The sequence below is a fragment of the Rhineura floridana genome, chromosome 3 (assembly GCF_030035675.1).
Source record: "Rhineura floridana isolate rRhiFlo1 chromosome 3, rRhiFlo1.hap2, whole genome shotgun sequence".
Classification (NCBI taxonomy): domain Eukaryota; kingdom Metazoa; phylum Chordata; class Lepidosauria; order Squamata; family Rhineuridae; genus Rhineura; species Rhineura floridana.
Genome location: NC_084482.1, coordinates 102,641,328 through 102,667,344, shown reverse-complemented (window position 1 = coordinate 102,667,344; position 26,017 = coordinate 102,641,328). Strand labels below are relative to the sequence as shown.

Here is a 26,017-nt window from a genome sequence, read left to right as displayed (position 1 = left end):
GAACTTAATGTTATCTCTGAAGAAATTAATGAAGATTCTAGAGATAAAGTTATCAATGGCATGGATTATCTTCTGGACTGGAATGATGTGATGGAGCCCAATATAGAGAAAATCTATGGAATTAACTGCAGCCATGTGACAATGGAAAAACTTTTAAGAGATGACCCAGTGTATTTTGAAAAAAAGAACAGAGATATGATTTTACAGCAGTATTTCAGCAACTTATTCAGAATGGATGGCAAGAAAATATTTGGGATAGAGGTAATTCCCATCAGACTCTTATTATATGACTATGGCTTTGACAGCAAGATTATTATGGAATACTGATAATGGAAGATTGGATATTGAAATTACTGGACTTAACAAGACTACTGAAGATGGAAGATGGAAAATGGAACTAATAGAGATAATAGAACAATGGCTACTGAAATTACTGAACCTAACAGATTCTGATGTGATGGATTAATTGAAATGTTTATTTTGACTATGGTTATGACAATAAGATTATCATAATTAGTAATGAGATGGATTAATCGATATGCTTATCTGGAAAAAAAAATTGATAGATATATTTCTTAAAGAATTGAAACCTCTCTTTGACTTTTTGTGGAAAGAATAAAGTAATGTTTATGAGATTTGATGATTAAGTAAGATAACTACTGGAGGAAAGTGATTTTATAATATGACTTAAGAGACAGGATTGCTATATATTATAGACTTATAACTGATTTGATCTTTGACAAATGGGAAGTCAATATTTTACTCTTTATTTTTTATTTTTGTTTTTTTTTTTTTTCTTTTCTTCTTTTCTTTTTTTCTTTTTGTTTAACTATTTTTGATTTTGTTTTTTGTCTTTGAATGTTTTATGATTTTGTCTTGTATGTTTTATGAAAATCTGAATAAAAATTATTGAAAAAAAAAAAATAAAAATAAAAAGTCTGAAAGAGTTTTTCAGGGTGTCAGGAGTGTTCCTGAGATTAAATTTATTTATTTATTTATTTTATTACCTTTATATACCGCCCCATAGCCGAAGCTCTCTGGGTGGTTTACAGCAATTAAAAACAAATATACAAATTTTAAAACACAAAAAACAATTTAAAAACACAATTTAAAAAATTTAAAAACAATTTAAAAACATATACTAAAATGCCTGGGAGAAGAGGAAAGTCTTGACCTGACCCTGAAAAGATAACAGTGTTGGCGCCAGGTGCACCTCGTCAACGAGATCATTCCATAATTTGGGGACCACCACTGAGAAGGCCCTCTCCCTTGTTGCCAGACTCCCAGCTTCCCTCGGAGGAGGGCCTTTGATGCTGAGTGTAGTGTACGGGTGGGTTCATGTAGGGAGAGGCGTTCCATCAGGTATTGTGGTCCTAAACCGTGTAAGGCTTTATCGGTGAAAACCAGCACCTTGAATCGAGCTCGGAAACATACAGGCAGCCAATGCAAGTGGGCCACAATCGGTTTTATATGTTCAGACCGTCTGGTCTCTGTTACCAATCTGGCTGCTGCATTTTGCACAAGCTGCAGTTTCCGAACCATCTTCAAAGGCAGCCCCACATAGAGTGCATTGCAGTAATCTAACTTGGAGGTTACCAGAGCATGGACCACTGAAGCCAGGTTATCCCTGTCCAGATAGGGGCGTAGCTGGGCCACCCACCGAAGTTGGTAGAAGGCACTCCATGCCACCGAGGCTACCTGAGCCTCAAGTGACAGGGATGGTTCTAGGAGAACCCCTAAACTATGAACCTGCTCCTTCAGGGGGAGTGCAACCCCATCCAGGACAGGTTAGACATCCACCATCTGGTTAGAAGAACCACCCACTAGCAGCATCTCAGTCTTGTCTGGATTGAGCCTCAGTTTATTAGCCCTCATCCAGTCCATTGTCACAGCCAGGCACCAGTTCAGCACATTGACAGCCTCACCTGAAGATGAAAAGGAGAAATAGAGCTGCGTGTCATCAAGATACTGATGGCAACGCACTCCAAAGCTCCGGATGACCGCATCCAACGGTTTCATGTAGATGATGAACAGCATGGGGGACAGAACTGACCCCTGCGGAACCCCATACTGGAGAGTCCAGGGTGCCGAGCAGTGTTCCCCAAGCACCACCTTCTGGAGCCAACCCGCCAAATAGGAGTGGAACCAGTGCCATGCAGTCCCTCCCACTCCCAACTCAGCCGGTCTTCCCAGAAGGATACCATGGTCGATTGATTTTATCAACAAAATGTACCTTTTATCGAACATATTCACGCTTATTGGGTTTTTTGTTGTTGTTTCTTTCAGGTAACCTGACACCTCACCTTCAGAGTATTTTTATAAGGAGTCCAGTTTTTTCAGGGATGGTCCTTCCTGAAGTTCAGCACCCTAAAAGTGCAAGGAAAAAGTATCCCAAGCTCAGTGCACTACTTGCAGATATGGTTCATGTATGTCAGAAGAGGTCTGGGTATCAAGCTTACTGATGATCATTATTTGTAGTCTGGTATAGTTTGAATTCTATCATTAGCATATCAATGTTTCTCTTACCTTGTGTATTTAGGATTGATGCACAGATGTGCACTATGGTATACTGACTTTTTCCTCTTTCTCATTTCCTTTTTCCCCTCCAGAGGAAACAATAGGCTATGTTGATTACTTGAAACCTCTGTCCAGACCCCATGAGGTACCACTTTTGTACATTTCAGAAACTCTTGGTAGGACTGTGAGGTTTTCAGTGTTCTAGTCTCATGCACAATTTTTAATTTCTCTCCTACATGGTATTGAAGAAAAAATTATGCTAAAAGCTTTGATGCCAGAAGGTTAAGAGAGCCACAATTTATTACACTTCACACAAAAAATCCATCTAATTTTAAATCATTGTTTTACTACACTGAATGACAATTTTAAATATTGACGTTGGCAGAACCAAATACAGTAGGGCCCTGCTTTTCGGCGTTCCGGTAATACGGTGGCTAAAATTAGAGTAAGGCCCCACTCATATGGCGCTTGTTCCCCTTTTATGGCATTTTTGGGGCGTCGGGCACCATTTTATTGAAGGAGTTCCGCTTTTCAGCGGATTTCACTTTTAGGTGGGGGTCTGGAATGTAACCCGCCGTATGAGTGGGGCCCTACTGTATCGTTTTGGATACCCCACCTGGTTTGAAGATTCAGTGGGAAAGAGTAGGTGAGTCATGTACTTCTCAATATATTTGTTGTCACACTTCCTAATAAAGTGGATATAAATATTCTAATTCACCAGGGCATTAAGAACATAGTGAATCTCTTGCTATGCTAGCAATGAGAATGATTCAGTTTTTACATAGCTCTGTGCTGACTACCTTACCAACATAGCATAAAAGGGAACATCCTAAGGTTTGGGGATGTCTTAGCTATAACTAATTGCCTTAGACTTACTGGCTTGTTTCTTGAAGATGGAGAGGGACTGGCATGCAGTGGCTTCTTTGGTTCTTTCAGCCAATACCTACAAGGCCTTCTCTCTCTCCACTCACAGTGTTACTCTGACCAGACTTTCTGCATAGTCCAAGCAGGAACAACCAGCACTTTTTTATTGTTTTAGGGAAGGTGTCTTCTCCTTACTGTGTCAGGCTGGGCTTGGCGTGGCATGAACCCATCACTGTGGTGAGATGGTTCTGCAGGTCACTACAGTAAAGGGCCAGCTAGATCATGGTGGATGCATTGAATAGTACTGGATCCTGGTGCACTTGGAGCGACCATTTTGTGCCTTTATTCATTTGGCAGGGGCAATGTGTGTGATGCCCTGATTTTTTTATAATTGAACTTGCCATTCATTCCCTTCTATTAGGAAATGAATAGTTGGTGCGTTTTTAAAAAACATACACCTTCAGATTCATTTTCATTTCTTTGACAGAAGTTTAAGAGCAACATTTTAATGCAACATTGATAAAATATTTAACAAGGAGATTGTTCATTTCCTAAAGTATAAGCTGATTTTCCTCATGACAGCAACTAATTTCACGATAAATTGTTTTCAAGTGGAACTTGTCCATTAGAAACTAAATTCAGGAAGACAGAAAACGAGAGTTTTAAATCCAAATAAAAGAGATATAAGCTTCATTTAGCAGCCATTCAATCTCTGAAGGATTCTGTTGAATTTTAAATACAGTATCACATGTATCAACATTGCTGATGCGGCCAACCCTGCAATGAAAGCAATTGGAGCTATGACTACATTTACAAATGTAATTTCAGTAACTAACTGTTCATGGTGCGTATTGGTTTGTGTTTTATTTGTCTTGGCCATACTGTAAAACACAGTAACTGTTTGTTGCAATTAGTGATAACACATTTAGCATGGGATACACAACAGTACTGCACTACACCTCATTCAGTGCAAACACAGGCAGTTCAGCCTTTTAAACCCCAGGATTATTTTGTCTAGTAGTGGCTGTGAAACAACTACCAAGGTTGCTTTGTCTGATTTGAGATGCCACATCAGGTTTCATGCCTGTGCCTGGTCCTTGTCACCTGAAACATTGCTCAGATCAATCACAGCAATGTGACTGACTAGCAGGCCATATAGTAACCCCAAGACAGAGTTGGGGTTTGCTATGGTTCAGCTGTGTGAAATTGCAGTGGAAGATCTGTTGAAGTTACAAGCATGCTATAATAGTCAAGGCCAGTTTAATCAAAATTAAAACAATGTCAGTATAAATTAATCAGACATCCTCTATTTTCTGGTGTCATCTTGAAGGATGTCCACTATGGTTCCTGGTAATATTTTAATTGCAAAATACTTTTTCCTATTCATTTTCTCTGCTGTGTTTCTGAAGATCACATTCTGCAAACATGCTTCTAGGTAGAGTGCCTGTTTATCAGATCTTAGCTTGAAGTCATTTTTAATAAAAAATTATGTATATGTTAAAGAAGGTGCCATTACAAATGTAACAAATCATTAATGGCAACAGCAATGCCAGGCACCCTTGCAATAATGTATATTGTGCTGCTATAATTTACACTTGAACAAACATCTACAATACTTGATTCAGCAATACATAATGAAGCTTGCAGTAATAAAATGCCCTTACCAGCTATAATTTCCTTAGCACTGATAGGACTGGTTTCAAGGAAATGAAGGCTCTTATTCATCCAGTAGAAGGTTCATGAAGCTGAGGTCTCTCTAAGTGACAGAATGATAGTATTCACAAACCAATAATTGCACTGGCCAGAAATTGAGATATTATGGCATCTTCAGTTTGTTCTTTGCACAGCTCTGTTGCATATTAAACAATGCTGGCAATACCAACAGCAAACCTTTTGTGCTAAGGAAGTGCTAGTCATTTTGATTATTGGATGCTTTTGTATTAAACTTTCAAAGACATTGGACTGAATCCAATCATAATTTATATTTGTGCTCCAAAGCACACCAAGTATTAAGGAATAAAGGTAACATAAAACTTCTATTTACCACAATATCATTCCACATCAGCTACCCCTTGACTAAACAGTGTGCTCTTTGCACCAGTTGTATAATGTCAGGCAATACTTGCTCCTAGATAAATATAGAACATCTGCTTGACAAACAGTATTACTCCAGAAAAAAACATGGTTGCATGTTCCATTCTCTGAGCAATCAGAAGTTCTAAGGGCAGTACTACAGTGTTTAATTTTTAATTATTATTAATTGTTTTTGGAAGAGAGTACTGGAGACTTACACTGTCTTTGTAATATGTATTGCATTTACAAATACGCAACCTGAGCTCATTGGAAAAGATATATAGCTCCCAACAATAGGCAGCAAACCTGTTCTTGCATCAAATTCCCAAAGCAACATTATGGACCCTTGCAGCCTCCCAGGCTGCTTCAGGTCCAGCTAACTGCAGTATTCATCCCTCTCTTCCTAAATTCAAAATTGCAAATCCCTTTCCCACCTGTGAACCTCCTGCTAAGCACTGGTCTTAGTCCCTGCCTTTGCAGGTAAATTGTCCACTCAGGATGAAAAAACCCCTAACTATTCGTTTTCATTGAGGATGAGGCTGTTATCATTTGCAAGCAAACAGCTTAACCCAGTCGGTATAACTATATGTTAGCTGCTCAGGGCTGCTTGATAAGCTGCTCTCTGTTTATGAATGAACACTTATTTTTAGATATTAATTCCTTCAAAGCAATAACTACCTAGTAGGTATAACTACAGTAGGGCCCCACTTTACAGCGCTTCGCTTTACAGTGTTCTGCTAATACAGCAGTTGTGAATTGTAGAAAGGCCCCGCTTTACAGCGCTTGTTCTGCTTTTACGGCGGTTTTTTGCCGCCAGGCGCCATTTTGGTCAATGTAAGTCAATGGGATCCACTTTACAGTGGTTTTTGCTTTACAGCAGGGGTCCGGAACCCCCTGTATGAGTGGGGCCCTACTGTATAAGCTGCTCAGGGCTGCTCAATAAGCTGCTCTCTGTTTATGAAAGAAAACATACTTTTAGATATTAATTCTTTCAAAGCAACACCTTTGTTCATTTTTATTTCCAGGGCCTGGGTACGAGCGATTTTCCATTATTAATTAATTATATTCACCCTTATTTTAGAAAGCTCAAAGTCGCTTTTGTGTGCACAAAGTGTTTTGCTGTCATGGAAAAGGATGAGACGCTTCTGCCATTTTTTTTAAAGCATGGGTCTTATTCAGTTCAAAGCATACCACCATTTCATTTTATCTTGACAGTATAGTTTTGCCAGTTCAAAGGCAATGGCATGATATCTGCTCCATACTTCATGACTGGGAGGGCAGCTTTGTCCTGGAATTTGGGGTAACTGTGTCATTCTTTCCCATCTGACATGAATGATGTTAGGATTACAGTGGCTCATTTACCGTTAAGGTCTCAAGGAAAAAACAGATGAAACTGAAGGGGACCTCTCCACACTTTAACTTCACTTGGGGCTAAATTACATATAAGAGCCAGCATGGTGTAGTGGTTAGAATGTTGGACTACAACCTGGGAGGCCAGTGTTCGTAACCCCACACAGCCATGAAGCTCACTGGGTGACCTTGGGCCAGACACTGCCTTTCAGCCTCAGAGGAAGGCAACAGTAAACCACCTCTGAGTACCACTTACCATGAAAACCCTGTTCATAGGGTGGCCAGAAGTCGGGATCGACTTGAAGGCAGTCCATTTCCATTTCAAATTACATATTGTGCTAAAGACATCACTGGGAAGCTTGTCAGATTTTTTTAATTAATAGCAGGTGCAAGAGGGAGTTTTCATTAGGAGCTCAGTATGTGAGGAGGGAAGCTTTAACCCTTCCATCCCTAGGTATGATAGCGACAAAAATTAACTCTTCCCCATGCTGCTATTAGCCCTGAAAAAGCTCTTATTGGCACCAGTGAAAGATCCCCCTCCCCAGGCATAATAGGAGTGTGACCTGCCCAGGCAGTTTTCATCAGGATTTTGACTGGGAAGTAAAGGTTATTCATTATTTATTTATTAGAAACATTGAAAGCCCACCCTTCATCAATACTGCTACCAGGGCAGGATGCAGCATAAAATAAATTACACAATAATTTTTAACACAAACAGCACTTTATGCCAAAGACCCTGCTAGCTGGGAAAAGTATTGCATTTTTCTATAAACTTTTTTTGGTTTTATTTTAGTTTTAGGGAAATAATCTCCCTTGCCCTTCTGCCGTGATCCTGATGAAATCAACCCCCACTGTATCAGCTGTTAATTTTATTACAACCCAACATGCTTTCCAGTGACACATGTACCATAATTTCTTCTTTGGCCTTTTGTTTTACCTTCCATGTAAGCTCCCCCTTTGCATGGTTATCACTGCTGTTACAGTCATAACAAAGTAGAGATCTGGAAGGGAAAGTGAGGTTATCATAATTGATTTTGAAGCCCGGCAGTATCCAATAAATGATCATTTGTTGTTGTTATGTGCCTTCAAGTCAATTACGACTTATGGCGACCCTGTGAATCAGCTACCTACAATAGCATCTGTTGTGAACCACCTGGTTCAGATCTTGTAAGTTCAGGTCTGTGGTTTCCTTTATGGAATCAATCCATCTCTTGTTTGGCCTTCCTCTTTTTCTATTCCCTCCTGTTTTTCCTAGCATTATTGTCTTTTCTAGTGAATCATGTCTTCTCATTATGTGTCCAAAGTATGATAACTTCAGTGTCATCATTTTAGCTTCTAGTGATAGCTCTGGTTTAATTTGTTCCAACACCCAATTATTTGTATTTTTTGCAGTCCATGGTATGCGCAAAGCTCTCCTCCAACACCACATTTCAAATGAGTTGATTTTTCTCTTATCTGCTTTTTTCACTGTCCAACTTTCACATCCATGCATACTTTCACATCCATACAGAGATCGGGAACACCATGGTCTGAATGAATCTGACTTTTGTGTTCAGTGATGCATCTTTGCATTTGAGAACCTTTTCTAGCTCTCTCGTAGCTGCCCTCCCCAGTCCTAGCCTTCTTCTGATTTCTTGACTATTGTCTCCATTTTGGTTAATGACTGTGACAAGGTATTGATAATCCTTGACAAGTTCAATGTCCTCGTTGTCAACTTTAAAGTTACATAAATCATCTGTAGTCATTACTTTAGCCTTCTTGACATTTAGCTGTAGTTCTGCTTTTGTGCTTTCCTCTAACTTTCAACAGCATTAATTTCAAATCATTGCTGGTTTCGGCTAGTAGTAATTGCTGGTTTCTGCTGGACGACGGCTAGAGTGCAAGTGGTTAAAGACATGCTTTGAGGCTGATTGGGCACGAGTAAAACATCATAACCGTGGCTACTGTGTGGCGGTGAAGGCGGTGAAGAAGGCCTGTTCTCTGCCTCACTTGCATCCTCAAGTAGCCGTCTGGCAGAGCTTTTCCGTATTGTCAGGCACCTACCCTGTGGAACTCCCTACCTTTAAATATTAGACAGGTGCCATCTCTGTTGTCTTTTTGGTGCCTATTGAAGACCTTCCTCTTTAAACAAGCCTTTTAATTTGAGACCTTATCCCAGTCTGCTTCTGTGTTGGAATTGCATTTTAATTTTCTTTTAAACCTTTTTTAAAAAATGATGTTTTTTAACCTTGTTTTTTTAAAAAAATCTTCAAAGCTTTAAAAAATGTTTTTAAAGTTGTTTTGTTTTGATGTATTTTAATGTCTGTTTTTATGATGTTTTACATTGTTTTTAGTGCTTTTGTTTGCCGCCCTGGGCTCCTGCTGGGAGGAATGGAGGGATCAGAGCTTGGAAAAGTTACTTTTTTGAACTACAACTCCCATCAGCCCTAGGCAACATGGCCACTGGATTAGGCTGATGGGAGCTGTAGTTCAAAAAAGTAACTTTTCCAAGCTCTGGGAGGGATATAAATCAAATAATAAATAAAATAAAAATAGTATGGTATCGCATGTGTATCTTAAATTATCAATATTTCTCCCTCCAATTTTCACACCTCCTTCATCTTGGTCCTATCCTGCTTTCCATATGATATGATCTGCATATAGATTAAAGAAATAGGGTGATAAAATACACACCTGTCTCACACCCTTTTGGAATGGGAACCAATCGGTTTCTCCATATTCTGTCCTTACAGTGGCCTCTTGTCCTGAGTATAGGTTGCGCATCAGGACAATCAGATGCTGTGGCACCCCCATTTCTTTTAAAGCATTTCATAGTTTTTAATGATCTACACAATCAAAGGCTTTGCTGTAATCTATAAAGCACAGGGTGATTTCTTTCTGAAATTCCTTGCTCCGTTCCATTATCCAACGTATGTTTGCGAAATGATCTCTGGTGCCTCTTCCCTTTCTAAATCCAGCTTGGACATCTGGCATTTCTCACTCCATATATGGTAAGAGCCTTTGTTGCAGAATCGTGAGCATTACTTGCATGGGATATCAAGGCAATAGTTCGATAATTACTGCATTCCCTGGGATCCCCTTTCTTTGGAATTGGGATATATATTGAACGCTTCCAGTCTGTGGGCCATTGTTTAGTTTTCCATATTTGTTGACAATTTTTTTTCAAAATTTGGACAGATTCAGTCTCAGTAGCTTGTAGCACCTCTATTGGTATGCCATCTATACCTGGTGATTTGTTTCTTCCAAGTATTTTAAGAGCAGCTTTCACCTCACATTCTAAGATTTCTGGTTCTTCATCATACGGTTTCTCCGTGAATGAATCTTTTATTTCATCTTGATCAGAGGAAGGCAATGGTAAACCACTTCTGAATACCTCTTAGCATGAAAACCCTATGAACAGAATGAGCCTACAGGATAGAGAAGATGAAACTTTTACTTTGCTTCGGAGCCAGGTCACTGTGTTAAGTTAGAGTTCTTCAGTGTACTGCTTCCATCTTCCTTTTATTTCATCTCAGTCAGTCAGTGTGTTCCCCTGTTGATTATTCAACATCCCTACTCTTGGTTTAAATTTCCCTTTCATTTCTCTAATCTTTTGGAATAGGGCTCTTGTTCTACCCTTTCTGTTGTCCTCTTCTATTTCTATACGATATCTATTCTCTTTGCCCCTATGTACTAGTCGCTGTACAGTATTGTTGCATTTAGGGTTCTAACCATGTTTCTATTTCCTTTTGCTTTAGCTTTCCTTCTCTCTCTAACCATTTTAAGAGTTTCTTCAGTCATCCATTGAGGTCTTTCTCTCTTTTTAGCTAGAGGTATTGTCTTTTTCCATTCTTCCCAGATAATGTCTCTGACTTCACCCCATAGTTCTTCTGGTTCTCTGTGAACTAAGTTTAAAGCCTCAAATCTGTTCTTTATTTGATCTTTATATTCTTCTGGGATGTTATTTAAATTAAAATAAATTGTAATTTGACATTATGATTGCTTTTTTGTTCTTCTTTAGCTTTTCTTTAGCTTTTCGATATTACCAGTTCATGAACTGTACTGCATTTTGCTCCTGGTCTTGTTTTCGCAGAAAATATGGAACTTCTCCATCTCCTGCTACCAATTATATAATCAATTTGATTCCTATATTGACCATTTGGTGATGTCCACGTGCACAGTCGTCTTTTTGGTTGCTCAAAAATGTGTTTGCAATTAATAAATTATTGGCTTCAGAGCTCATAATACTCCGAAATAAAGTTCAGACAGCACTTCAAATCTTAATGGTCCTGCTAGCTTGGAAAGGAATTGCATTTCCCCAGAAACAATATGTTGAGTGTTGGGAAAATGCATTATATGGTTCCTTTTGGCTGAATGGCTGAATCCCATGCAATAATTTTTCAGCAGCTCTGTATTTCTTATGCTATAAAAGGGGCCTGGGTACCTGAAGTACTCCATCATTGAGGGTGGGCTTTTCAAAGATAAATAGAAGGATGGTTATGTTTTATTTTAACTGCTATGAAACAAAACTTTCTTAACTGGAGTTTGAGCTCAATGTTTACAGCAATTAAGTGAGATTTATTCATTTATATAACAAAATGGCAAAATAATTGCATGGAGATACGAACACTGTATGTAAATCAAATAAATAAATCTGTTGATGGGGTGGGGGAAGAATGCCACTATTTGTTATAAAGCATTATTGGATTTTTGTAATTTTTTAAAAATATCCAAATACATTGTATCAGGGGACAGTTTAAGTAGTTCTTAAAAGAGATTCTCATAATTTATTCCAAAATTGAATTGTTTTTAGCTTTCCTATGATTAGAACTCCATTGGTAAGCTGTCCTCATACTTCTGTAGATGGTAAAAAATCTGGGCACCAGGCTGTACTGCTCTGGACCATCTGACTTAGCAGTCAGAAGCTTTGCTTGGATAAAGCTGAAGTGATGGTCAATATAAATGTTCAAAAGGACTCTTGTTCTGCTTGACTAGGCAGGTCTATAGCTGGATTGGCTTCCTGAGATGCATAAGGGCCACACAGGAAATTATAGAAGACTTGCTAGTTTTGCCAGGGCTGGCCAGTATGGTGCCTCCAGATGTTGTTGGACTACAACTCCCAGGAGAGGAGAAGGGGGGTGAGGCCCCAGGATGCTGGAAAAAATGTGTTTGGATTTTGGCGGGAGCCCAGCATGTTTCAGCAGATGTATGTTTGGGCTTTCATCAGGGGCTGTAAATAAAATAGCAAGGACACACTACATTAATATGCATATAAAATAAAATCATGCATAACATAATAAAGCTGTGTTTAAAAAATCTTTTCACTTACAACAGCTGGTGTGACATATCCTTCTGTGAGCAGAATTGCTTGCACTATTACAACCACCACAAAGAAGAATTCACTAGGCTTGCTCATGTATTCTTTATAGGAGGCTGGGCCCAGAGTTGCATAGCAGAATGGAGAGTTTTGAGCGAGCTTATGTGTGTGTGTTTGAATCTTTGCTAAGATTCTACGTTCCCTGCAAATTAGTCAGACAGCGACTTTAAGCTTTAAAATAAGAAAGAACTACTTTATTCTGGAAGTACATGCTTGATAGGAAAGAGTTCTATATCTAGCTAACTAGCTATGCTGGAGCAGCTGGCACTGGTCCCAGTGCTAGCCCTCATGCTGGTTGAGAGGAGAGACAAAGGAAAGATGTCTGCTCCCCTCTCAAGAAAGAAGAAAGACAAAACTGGGAAGGAGGGAAGGAACTGGGAGCAACATTCTTCTGCATATCAGTCTAACAGGAAGGAAGAGACAGCAGGAGATCAAAGGACAGGTATAGCCTAGCAACCAAGAGGTCTCCTCTCTAGCTACCCTTTTTAACCCCATGCAGCCTCAACCCACAAGTTGGAGTTGAACCCCATATGTTCCAACACCCCTTCTCAATGAGAACTTGGTTCATTCTACAAGGTGCATCTTGCCTCGCTTCTGGTGTCGGACTTTGCCCAATGGTTTGGTCAAAGCATCAGCTGTCATCTCTTCTGTTGGACAGTAGGTCATCTCTAGAAGTCCTTTCTCCCTTATGTCCTTGAGGTAGTGGAACTTCACATCAATGTGCTTCATGCGAGAACTTTGCCCTTCTGATTCTGCGAGTCTTATGCAGGCTTAATTGTCCTCAAGTATTCTGATAGGCTCTGGTTCAGATATGCCCAAGTCTCGTAGAAGCTTGCGTAGCCACAGCATTTCCTTGCATGCCTCATCAGTTGAAACGTACTCTGCCTCAGTAGATGAGTGTGCTACAGTCTCTTGCTTTCGACTTGTCCAGCAGATAAGTGACTGCCCATAGTAGAACAAGTTTCCACTGGTTGACTTATGATCTTTGGTGTCTCCAGCCCAGTCAGCATCAGCATATCCTAGAAGTTTAGGATCTCAAGTAGCTGATAGCTTTAATTTTAAGTTTGCAGTGCCTTTCAGATATCTTGCCACTGTCTTGACTGCTTCCCAGTCTTTCTTGTTTGGCAAGCTGGTTTTTCTGCAAGGGTATCCCACTGCTAACGCCACATCTGGTCTGGTTATTGTGCTGATGTATAGGAGTTTCCCTATAGCTTGTCTGTACCTTTCGTTGTCTTCTCAGGGTTGATTGTTCTGGTCTGGTTTCAAGTATCCTACTTCCATTAGTGTAGGCGCTGGATGTGCATCCTTCAGTCCTTGACTCTCAAGTTGGTCTTGAATCTTTTGTCTTTGATTTAGAAGAAATTATCCATTGTCCTCTCTTTCAATTTGTATTCCAAGGTAGTATGTGATGTCTCCTAGACATTTCACTTCAACTTCCTTGCTTATATTACTTACTAACTCTTGCTTGTCTTGTGGATTCTCATAAGCCAGTAGTAAATCATCTAAATCAAAATATAAGTCCATTTGTTATTCTTGAATCTGCTATATAGGCATTGGTCTGCTTCGCCTCTTTTATAGCCTTGTTTCAAGAGTATTTGGTTCAGTTTGTCATTCCATGCTCTAGCAGCTTTTATTTCCAGTTGCTCTACTTGCATCTGCTTGTTGGCAGCGACACTCAGGAGTGTCCTGATTGTTGTATGCTTGACTACAGTTTCAATATCTTTCCAGGTCTCTGGCTCTGGAAGTTTATCAGCTCTTGCAAGGTAGGACAGTCTCAGTGGAGGTACACCTCTGTTGGTGCAGTTAGAGCGTCTTGGTACAGGACTCTCTGCTGCCCCTTCTGGCTGTGCAGGTTCCCCTTCTTGCTCTGATTCCTCACTGTCCTCCAGTGCTGGCATGTCGCTGTAATCTGTAGTACTGTATGGTATTTCTGCTTTATCTTCTTCACTGTTGTGGTCTTGGAATGGTGCCCCTTCTGGTTGGAATGCACCTTGACCTTCATCAAAGTAGACAGCTCTTTGGATTTCAATCCTTTCTGTTTTGGGATTTAGGATTCTGTATCCCTTTTGTTCTGAAAAATATCCAACGAAGATTCCTTCTTTTGTAGTGTTGTCCAATTTGGTTCCTTTCTGGTGTGGAATGTGACCATACACTTTTGATCCAAACACCTTTATATGAGCCAAACTGGGTATGCGCCCATACCATAATTTGAATGGAGGCTTGTTGCCATTCACCTTTGTTGGCAAACAATTTTGTAGATAGGTGGCAGTATACACTGCCTCTCCCCAATGTTTCTGTGGGAGATTAGCATCTTCTAGCATGGATCTCACCATCTCAATTAGCGTTCTGAATTTTATCTCCGAGACTCCGTTCTGTTTTGGGTTGTGGGGTCCAGTGGTCTGATGCTCAATCCCATTTTCACGCAGAAACTGCTCGGTAGCATGAGACATGTACTCTCCCCCATTATCAGAACTTAGAATCTGTGGTTTTCTCTGAAATTTAGTGGTCACCATTGCAACATATTATTTGAGTTTCTGAAGCATTTGCCTCTTCTCCTTCAACATATTGATTACAGTGAATCTTGAATAATCATCAATAAAACTAAGAATATATTTGTTTCCACCATATGAAGGAATTGGCATTTCACAAATGTCGCTGTGAATCAACTCTAGGGGGCGCTTGGTCTTCCTTTCACACTGCTTAGGAAAACTGGGTCTGCTGTCTTTAGCCTTAACACAGCTTGTACATCTCCCCTTTCCTTGGCAGGTTTCAATTTTCATGCCTCTTACTAAACTATTATTTGGAAGGGTATTAATCTTTGCAATGTCTTTATGCCCCAATCTCCTATGCCACATATGCAAACATGACTTGTTACAACAGTCCTTTACAACATTAGCTTGTGGACTTTGATCAACTTCATACATTCCCTTTCGCTTAGTAGCTGTGCATATAATCTCACCATCTCTAGAAATTACACAGGAATCTTGTTCAAATAATACGTTACATCCTTTGTCTGTTGCTTCACTGACAGATATCAAGTTATTAGAAATTCCTGGGGTCCAGAGCGCATTCCTCAGATAAATTTCCTCAGTGCCGCTTACAGTCTGGCAAACCAGCTTAGCATCTCCCGCCCCTTTAATGGGCACCTCCCTCGAATCCACCACTCTGACCGATCCTTCACGTGGGTTAATTTCTCAAAAAAAGCTTTTTCATTTATTAAATGAGCACTTGCCCCTGAATCCACATAGAAATTTGTATTATTGTAACATTTTCCCACATGAGTTACTTGTAAACTCTTGGCATCTTCTCTGTCCCTTTAAATCCATTACTTCCTCCTTCAGACCTCTGTCTCTTATCACATTGGTCTTTAAGGTGTTTTTCTGAACACATAGATAGCAACGCTTGGCTTTCACACCTTTGGATTCCCTTTGTTCCCGAAATCTGCATTTAACTGCCAGTCGGCCAGCAGCTTCTTTGCTAGCTTGTTTACTTAGGACCGTAGCTGCTTTCTGAGACAAATGCTGTCTTACTTCTGATATCACTTCACTCAAAGGCTTTTTCTGTTGTTGCAAAATAAGTACGAAAGTTTCCATGTACTTTGGGAGGGAATCAAGAAATAAGGCAATCTGTACCGGTCCATCTAAAACTGTGCCTGCTTCCTCTGTCCCTTGGATTAACACCATAAATTTAGTAAGGTGTTGTTCAAATGAATCATCCCTCATTTGCAAATTAATAAGACTTCATAACATTGCAATCAGATGTGCCTGACCTTTCGGCTGGTGACCTGATTCCAGCGCAGACCACATCTCTCTGGCATTTTTACAATTCAGGATTAAAGGGATCTGGGAATTACTCACGCATTTCGTAATAAGATCCTGTACTTTCTCGTCTTGCTCAGTCCAAACTCTTTGTTCCTCCCGAGAAGCATCTTCTCCTGGTTCTGATCCTGTAATCACATCCAACAGCTTCTGTTGCCTCAGGTGATTTTTCATACGGAATTCCCATAGCTTCCACTCTCCGGGGGTCAGCTTGTCGATGCATTCTTAAGTAAAAGCCTCAACTCTTTACTGACCAAACTCTGAAGGTCTCTGTTAGCTTCCTTGATTTGCAACACAAAGGGTCCTTAATTGCTCAAATCTCCTTCTGCATGCCTGGTGCCCGTAACCTATAGGAGGCTGGGCCCAAATGCCCTGTAGGACCCTGCAGAGTTGCGTAGCGAAACAGAACATTCTTCTTCTTCCTCTCTTGTGAATTTTAAAAAAATATCCAGGATCCCTTCCACATTCTTTTTCCTCAGTTGTTTGTAATCATCTAACATCCAATCTTCTAGTGGGTACACTGGTATCATAGCCTCTGGGAAGGTATATATTTTATTTGCGGCCCCTGACGAAGGCCTAGGCATGTGTCGGTCGAAGCGCACTGGGCTTTTGTTAAAAATAGAATGTGTTTTTTCTGGCATCTTGGGGTTTCCCCCTTTCTTTTCTTCTCCTGGTTTTTGGATGCTAGCCACTTTTTACTGTTGGACTACAACTCCCATCAACCCTGACTATTGGCCATGCTGGCTGGGGCTGATAGGAATTGTAGTCTGCAACATCTGAAGGACACAATGTTAGCTACCCCTAAGTTACACAGACACGAGCTTTGTGTTCCCTGTAGTCAGATACAATTCAAGGAGCTGGTCTTGATTTGTTAAAAGAAACAAACTTGAAAGTTTTAATTGATTCATAAGTTAGCATCTTAAATGTAGTTTCTTAAAGTGTTTGGAAACTTCAGCTGGTGCAAAATGGAAGTGTCCAGACTGATTTCAGGAGGCCGCTTTGTTGATTGTACCACTGCAGTTGCTCCCCTTTCCCCCCAAACAGGTTGCTGAAGTGTTCCCCTTCCCCCCTTTATATACTTTAAAACATATTGTTTTTTATACCAAAATGATGCTCACTCCCAGTGTCATCTGCACTGGCTTCCATCTTTTTTCCTGGTGCAATTCAAAATGCTGGTTCTTACCTACAAAGTCCTAAGCATGTTTGTTTAAAGGACATCCTCCCATATAAACTTGTGTTCATTATTTGAAGCTCAGCTGTGCATCCCACCTTTTACCTAAGCATAGTTGGTTGGGACACAGTGTAGGACTTTTTATCCTGTGGCACCTGTTTGTGAAACCTCCTCTCCCCTGAGAGTTTTGGTTGGCTCTCTCTTTTAAGTGCTAAGTGTTCTATTAACATGAAGTGCTAAGACCTTTTGATGATGTTGCATTTTTAGTGTGGGCCAATTTTTTGTCTTTTGGTATTATGCTGAATTGTTTTATCCTGTTGTGGTTTTATGTATGAAATTGGTTTTCAGTAATTTGGACTATTGTGTATTAATTCTTTTGTAAGCTGACTTGAATTTGTTTTATAAAGAACAGCAGGGTATGAATATCTGATATTACTTTCCCTATTCAAAGCCCTTCAATGCCAGCTGCTTCTCAGACTGGTGACTGAACATTGTATCACTATATTCTGCTTTTCTACAAAATTATAGACAATTGCAGAAGTATTGAGAAACCCCCTCAACTCCAATTCAAGCATCCGTGTACCACATCAGTACAATGAGATGTTACCTTCATGGTTGCTGCATGGTTATGGAATTGTCTGTTAGCAGTGGTATGAAGTATGAACCAAAAGTTCAAATTTTGTTGCCTTCGGCAGGGAGCACTCTCAACCCCTCCTTCCTGAAATATATTTATTTATATACCACCTTAAGTTCTCATTAGTTAAGCTGAATTACAATTAAAATATCTTCTCCACTTTTCACTAGAATTCCATACATACTCTGTTGAGTTTTGTAAGTAGTGGTTCTGGACCTCTGAGCCAGCAGTGTGGGCATAATCTAGGATTGATGCCGGTAGCGGCAGTATTTTCTTCTTACTGGTAACTTACTGCCCCTGCTTGCTTTACTCTCCAACCTCACCTACCGTCACCAAAGCCCCACCTTCCCTCCTGGATTGCCCTTCTACCCCTACTCCAATGAGTTGCTGAAGTGCTCCTCCTTCCCCCCAAGCAGATGGCCGAAGCATTATCTTTCCCCCTTTATATACTTTAAAACATATTATCATTTTCTGTAACAAAATGATGCTCACTCCCATATAGCATCAGGAAACAAGAAGCAAACTCTTATTTCTGTAGTCATGATTGTGTTATTGTTTAAGATTGAAATATGAAACTGCACATGCTCAGAATATTTTTTAAAAAAATCATGGTTGGCAAGCTTATTATCATTATATTGCACTAACATATTGGGAATGTAGTTGCAAAAGCATGGAATTGGGGGTAGGAGGAAGAGAAGAGAACTGTTTACTGTGTTCTTCACAACTTAAGTAATACATATGGCCATTAAGTTCAGGCTTTAAATTGTTGTTTTTTTAAAATGTGTTTTTAAATTTGTGTATTTGTTTTTAATGTTTTAATTGTTGTAAACTGCCCAGAGAGCTTCGCCTATGGGGCGGTATACAAATGTAATTAATAATAATAATAATAATAATAATAATAATAATAATAATAATAATAATTCCATAAACCTTTGTTAAATAACAAATAAATGTTATATAGTAAATATTTTTATTATAAGCATTTCCCCATTGGAGAATATTATATATACTTTTAGAAATGCTGCCTTCTAAAATAATTGTTCCATTATTTTCCAGGCTTGTTTACAAATGGATCCTGCAGACAGGATATCATCTGCTGATTTGCTACAGCATGAATATTTCACCAGAGATGGATTTGTTGAAAAGTAAGCAATATGGACTCAGGTTTTCTTATGAGAGCCTTTCAAGAAGTTTGACCTTTTGCATGATAAATAACTGCTATTAATTTTTTGGGAGTGGGGGAAAGAATAAAAAAATATTGTCACCTATATAATGCTTCTGTTGGTGAGATATTGCATACTCTCTGTACTCAAATCACAATATTTAATGTCTGGGAAACTTGGTTTTCTCACCAGAGTGATTGTAACTGTTTACATGTCTCATCATCCTATTGACCAGTGTCTGTGTTGTGACTCAACTCCCATGCATTTGCCAGCAATTTTTGTGAATATACAGAAACAGCTCCCACAACACCATAACAATGTACAAGAGTGCAAACATTTTTGCAAAACATAGGAGTTAGGTTGGAAGAAGGACAAGAAAGACATGCAAGTCTACCAGTGAGGAGAGAGATCCTGTTGGCTTATTCTCTCTCCTCCACTCTTTCTTCCAGGCTGTGCTTAGCTGAGGGTAGAAAAACACTCATTGTTCTGCCAGTTCCAGTGCATCTCCGCCTCTCTGTTCTAATAACCAGGGCACACGATGCTAGTCAAACCCCACCCCTTTTTGCTGTTAAACCTGGTAGGAGCAGCTTGAGTGCATTTTTTTAAAAAAAAAAAATCAGCTTCACAAAGATTTCACAACTGATTGGCAGATCAACCTGTTCCCCTCCAGGTGTGGCCAATGGAAACACTTTGCTCTGGTGACTAGTGTGTTCACAGCCTGAGAGGTATCAGGGCTGAAACTCAACTGGAAATCATAGCCTCAGAGTTGGAAGCCCTTCATTCAGTGAGTGTCTTCTGCTTGCATTTAGGAACTATGGCTGCAATCCTAACCCCTTTTACCAGGCTGTGAGTAAGCTGCATTGAATTCAGTAGGAGTTACTTCTGAGTAGACATGGCTAAGATTGTGCTGTAAGAAAGTAAGAGGAGGAGGCTAACTCTCATACACAACAGCACACATGAGATAAATGTGCTTCCTAAACTGTTCAGCATCCTGGGTGCCAGGAGCAATATTTAGGCATCATAGCGCTTGAGGACCCTGTGTTGTTGCACATTTGGTACTGTATAAATTGAGCTCAAGTTTCTGAAAATTAACAAATGCTCAAAAAAGCCCCAATGGGTACTTCAGCTGTCTCTCTGAATGATCACAGCATCATTCTGTACTAGGGATGGGCAAGAATTTTGATTCAGTTCACATTTCAAGCTGAATCTATCAAATTTGCAGTTTCTGAAACAATCTGGGAACCAAAACCCAACCATTATTTGATTCACACTTAATTCGAATTTCGCAGTGCAGTTCGCCAACCAAACAATGTTTACTTAAATGCATATATTAGGAGAAAGTGTGCATAGAAATAAATATATGCACAAATATGTGAAAAAAATATCCAGAAATGTATGATGAGAATTAGCATGCAAAAATGTATATATTAGTCAAAACTGCCTACAAAAGTGTATTAGGAGAAATTTGCATTAAAATGCTAGAAAATTAACATGAGGATTTTTAAAAAAAATTACAAATTGCTGCAGAAATGTGGAGAACTGAATTTAAGATTGGAAAAGTGAGAAACTGACAGAACTGAAATTGATAGATCTTTCCATCTCAAATCTGTACATGAGAATCTCTATCACCAAAAAAAGAGGTGGTTGATGCTGTCCCAAGTTAGGCAGTGTTAATCAACTTTTGAGAAAGGTAACAGGATGGCATAGATTTACTGTCTCCCACCTCAACAAGTGGCTGACACTTTAAAAGATGATTATGATTTTGATTTCTTACCTGCCCTTCACCAAAAGGTTACAACAAATTAAAATTCAACATTAAAAATACTTTAAAACATGTTACTGTCAGAGGAATAGGCTGGATTGTGAAAAAGTATATCTCAGGTCAGGTGTCAAAGGCCAGAGTAAAGAGGTGCGTCTTCAGCATACCACTGAAACTATATAATAAAAGTGCCAGATATACTTCTGTGGGGAAGGAATTCCATAACCTAGGAGCTGCCACAGAGAATGCCCTTTTCTGAGCTGCTCCCTTGCACCCAAACTTTTGAGAAAGATAGAACTACCAAGAGAGGCCCCTCAGTGTAACACCCAAGAGGGTCTGTAGGGAAGGAGGCAGCCTTTCAGCCTAGGGCTTTGAACACTAGTGCAACATGTTCAAGAGGTTTGGACATTGTTCAGGACATACAAACACACATATCTTGAGTGCTTGTGTGTTCTTGGCTCCAGGCAGCATTTTTCTTTTTTATTCTGGGAGCGGATGGATGAAGAGAAAGCCAAAAGGATAATCCATTTGTGAAACTCGCGGAGTTAGGAGTTGGAGGCACTGCTTGGCGGTGGCTGTGCTCCTATCTTGAGAATCGTCTCCAGAAAGTGATGCTTGGGGAACACTACTCGAGTCCCTGGGTGCTCCAGTATGGGGTCCCGCAGGGCTCAGTTCTGTCCCCCATGCTTTTTAATATCTATATGAAGCCGCTGGGTGAGGTCATCAGGAGTTATGGAGTGCGTTTCCAGCAATATGCTGATGATACGCAGCTCTATTTCTCCTTTTCATCTTCTTCAGGTGAGGCTGTTGCTGTACTGAACCGCTGCCTGGCCGCGATAATGGACTGGATGAGAGCAAACAAACTGAAGCTCAATCCTGACAAGACTGAGATGCTGCTAGTTGGGGGCCCCTCTGCTCAGATGGTTGATGTCAGACCTGTCCTAGATGGGGTTACACTCCCCCTAAAGGAACAGGTCCGTAGTTTGGGGATCTTATTAGATCCGCTTCTGTCACTTGAGGCCCAGGTAGCCTCGGTGGCACGAAATGCGTTCTACCAGCTTCGGCTGGTAGCCCAACTACGACCCTATCTGGACAGGGAGAACCTAGCCTCAGTTATTCACGCTCTGGTAACCTCTAGATTGGATTACTGTAATGCTCTCTACGTAGGGTTACCTTTGAAAACGATTCAGAAACTTCAGCTAGTGCAGAATGCTGCGGCCAGAGTTCTTACTGGGACGAAGAAATTCGACCACATAACACCTATTCTGGCCCAACTGCACTGGCTTCCAATATGTTTCCGGGCCAGATTCAAAGTGTTGGTCCTTACCTATAAAGCCCTTAACGGCACTGGACCGCAATATCTGATGGAACGCCTCTCCCGCTATGTTCCTACCCGTTCACTCCGCTCGATGTCTAAGGCCCTTCTCCGGGTCCCAACCCATACAGAGGCCCGGAGAACAGTAACAAGATCTAGGGCCTTTTCGGTGGTGGCCCCCGAATTATGGAATGCCCTCCCAGATGAGATACGCCTGGTGCCTTCTCTGTCATCTTTTCGGCACCAGATAAAAACCCACCTCTTCACCCAGGCATTTTAAAGTATTTAAGCTTTTAATCTTATTTTTTTTAGTTTTCTTTCACTTTGTTTATATAATGTTTATATTGTCTGCGCAATACACACTTGCTGTATTTTAAATATTGTGGTTTTATCATGTTGTACACCGCCCTGGGAGCTGCTAGCTATAGGGCGGTTTAGAAATGCAACTAAATAATAATAATAATAATAATAAGCCTGTTTCCAATCCACACATGTGATTCTTATGGATTGGACCTTAGGGCTGCAATTCTAAGCAAATGATTTGGAAATGGATTCCACTGAAATCAGCAGGACTTTAGTAAATGTTTAAGGTCATGCTGTGTTCTGATTTTCAGTGGAATGGACAATTAATCGCTGTATGATATTGTTTTTCCTAACTTAATTGTCTTGTCAAGCATTAGGCGAAAAGGAACTGAGGCACATTGAGCAAATTTGTTGCAAATCTGCCTAGGCATTTGTTCTGTTTTCTCAAACCTCAAAGAGGTTTTGTTAAAGTACCATGTCAAGAAAGAATCCTTGATCTTTAGAATACAATAAACAGAGTGATGCGTAATTTGTCAAGGCTGAAACAGAACTTGAAAGTTGGAATATGTTTTGCAACGAGAAATAAATGTTTTACATGAAACATAATGCACTTATAAGCAAACAATCTTTAACGTTTTTGCTTTTAGGACCACAGCTAAGATGTAGAACAGATGTATTGTGGTTGGCATGCTTCCTAGTTCTGCCTAAATATATTCCAGAGGGGTAGTTGTGTTAATCTGTTGCAGCAAAAACATCAGAGTCTTGTGGTACCCCAAAGGCTAACAAATGTATTATGGCATTAGCGTTTATGGACCACAGTCCCCTTCATCAGATGCATGATGTGTTGTTCTAAATTGACGAGCATATATAAACATGGTTGGGATGGGGTTGGGGAATGCAGGGAGTAAGGTCAGAAGAAACTGCAAAAAGAACAGTGACAATTACCTAAAAATAAAATAAGTATAGTGACCAATTATCAAGGCAGTGCTGGTGATTCCCCCCCTTCCCCCCCCACGTATATAGCCACTCATAACAATTGGTCTCTGGCTGGTCACAAAACAAAAAATCAGTAACATTAAAACACAATATAAAGTAATAAAACTATAACAAATAAATTAGATAACTTCCCAGCATTGGTTAGATAATTAACTAATATAGCAGAAAAAAAACTGTAATTATGATTCAGGCCATAGGTGACAGAATCGCCTGGCAGATGATGGTGTATATCATTCACCTGCACATGTTCCAATGTAATATGCCAGTTTCTGCCAACAGTGCCTTTCTGCATTCTGCATAGGACAAATAGACACAAATCCATCCTGGGCTCCTGCTGGGAGGAAGGGCGGGATATAAATCAAATAATAAATAAATAGATAAATAAAATCTGATAATTGAAATAGCAATATAGAAAAAGCAATGGAGGAATATTTCAGACCCAGGGCATTCTATAATTGTCCTTAAAGTTGCCATCCTTGAACAAGGGAACTTCAAAAGAAGACTGCAACGACGTGAAACTGTTGAATCATAATACATCACTAGGTTCAGTGCTATTACTTGTGGATTTAATCAATAGTATGGATTTTTATCACATTATGTGTGTTCATTGGCTTACCAATGCCAGGATGTCTGTGTTATCAACTACTTTTTTGTGAATGACTGCTGTTAATAAGAAAATTACCATCTGTACTTTTCTGTATTTCATTTCCTTCAGACCTCACTGTTTACAACCCCTCCCCCCGGGCTAATTATATATATTTACCTGTTACTCAGGATAACATTTCATGCATCAGATGAAGTGGACTGTAGTCCACAAAAGCTTATACCATAATACATTTGTTAATCTTTAAGGTACCACAAGACTCTTTGTTGTTTTTGCTGCAGGAGACTAACATGGCTGCCCGTCCGAAATTTATTTATATATATTTGTTAATAGAAATGCACTTTTCATTGTCAGATTCTTACCAGAACTGAAATCCAAATTACTTCAAGAAGCAAAGCTGAGTTCTCCTTCAAAATTCAGAGACAATAATAAAGAGGCTGAACAAATCAAGGATGAAAAACGAACAGTTCATATTAATGTGTCTCAGAATGGCCAAGTTATTGTGAAGGTAAGCAAAATTACTATTTTTAGAGTGTTAATTATTATTTTACATATAGCAAGACTATAGGATAGGAACATGCCACCTCAAACTGGGTAGTCAGTGCAGCTGCCATAGATATCTACAGACATGTAATTATTATTTGCCATTAACTATTAGCTCATCTTTTTGTACAGATATTAGGTCCCCAAATCCCACATATATTAAGCCCCTGATGACTAGTGGAAACAAAATAAATTTGACTAATTTACACAAGTTGCAGAATTTGATTTATTTTAGTACAGTATTTTAGCTTGCTCTGGGAATAGTTATATTCTTAAATGAAATGTTAATGTGATGCTTAAATTACTGACAAGCTATTCCCAATAGTTTGAGCCCATGCCGGTTGCAATGTTTGTCAGCCACACCTGACTGAATTAGTTAAAAGTTGATCATGTGACTGATGCCTCCATGATCAGATGTTTTGAAATAAGTTAGGCTGTGTCCCAGAGAGGTCATGATTACTACCATAACAAGAAAATCTGAGAAACATTACTTGGCTATTTTATACTATTTTATATTTTGAGAGCTATGAACAGTAAGGAAAATTAAAGAAGGATGGTTTATGAAGACATAAACTTTTAAGCAGGCAACAGAATTAAAGATTATTCTGCGCTAGAGTAGCATTACTGTTAATACAAATTACTAGCAAGAATTTCAATATCATTTTTAGGTTGTGTTCCAGTACTTCCCAAATATTTTACTGAAGTGTCACCCTCTGGATTTTTTCTCTGTGTCCAGGATTTACATGCCAGTTCCAGGATTTGGCCCAGAAAGTGAAATTATTATTATTATTGTTGTTGTTGTTGTTGTTGTTGTTGTTATTATTATTATTATTATTATGTATATCCCACCTTTTTCCCAGAACTGGGACTCAAGCCAGCTTACAAAAATTAAAAGAAGTAAAGCTAAAAATATAAATGAAACATACAGAATGTTATAATTAAAATGTAATTAAACTATCTATAGAATTAAAACCATTTAAAACATAGCAATTAAAAAACACACAAACTATAAATCAGTAAAACAGCACCCTATGAATAGCCCTTGCAGTCAGTTCCCAAAAGCATACTGGAATAGAAAAGTGTTCACCTGTTGACAGAAGAACAACAAGGAGAGAGTCAGTCTAACCTCCCTAGGAAGGGAGTTCCAGAGCCTGGGGGCAGCCACCAAGAAGGCCATCTCTCGTGTTCCCACCAAATGTGCCTGTTCCATAGTTGGCTAATAAATTGTTTTAAATTGTGTTTTAAATTGTTTTAAAAAGATGTGTTTTTAAATTTGTATATCTGTTTTTAATGTTTTTAGTTATTGTAAACCTCCCAGAGAGCTTTGGCTATGGGACGGTATATAAATACAATCAATCAATCAATCAATCAAATTTTATTATACGGTCATAGACCCGTTATACAATTGATTAGATCAACACTTTAAAAACAAATATTACAAAATCATCAGCAAAATGATGTTAAAATTTATTAAGTACTATTTTTACGTATATTCTGGGCTACTACTAGAAACTGGGCAACTGATTCGGAAACACTCTTGTCCGAGTCGGA

At 39.4% G+C, this 26,017-nt stretch overlaps 1 protein-coding gene across 6 annotated transcripts in view; it reads left to right on the top strand.

The window, feature by feature from the left end:
• The window catches only part of PPP2CA (protein phosphatase 2 catalytic subunit alpha), a 145,621-nt gene that overhangs the window by 33,284 nt on the left and 86,320 nt on the right, over positions 1-26,017 (top strand). For all 6 annotated transcript variants that reach the window (XM_061617112.1, XM_061617104.1, XM_061617102.1 and 3 more), the window contains exons 6-8: positions 2,287-2,426; positions 18,840-18,928; positions 24,278-24,431. In XM_061617112.1, coding sequence (XP_061473096.1) covers positions 2,287-2,426; positions 18,840-18,928; positions 24,278-24,431 — 383 coding nt within the window. The remainder of the gene's footprint in view (positions 1-2,286; positions 2,427-18,839; positions 18,929-24,277; positions 24,432-26,017) is intronic.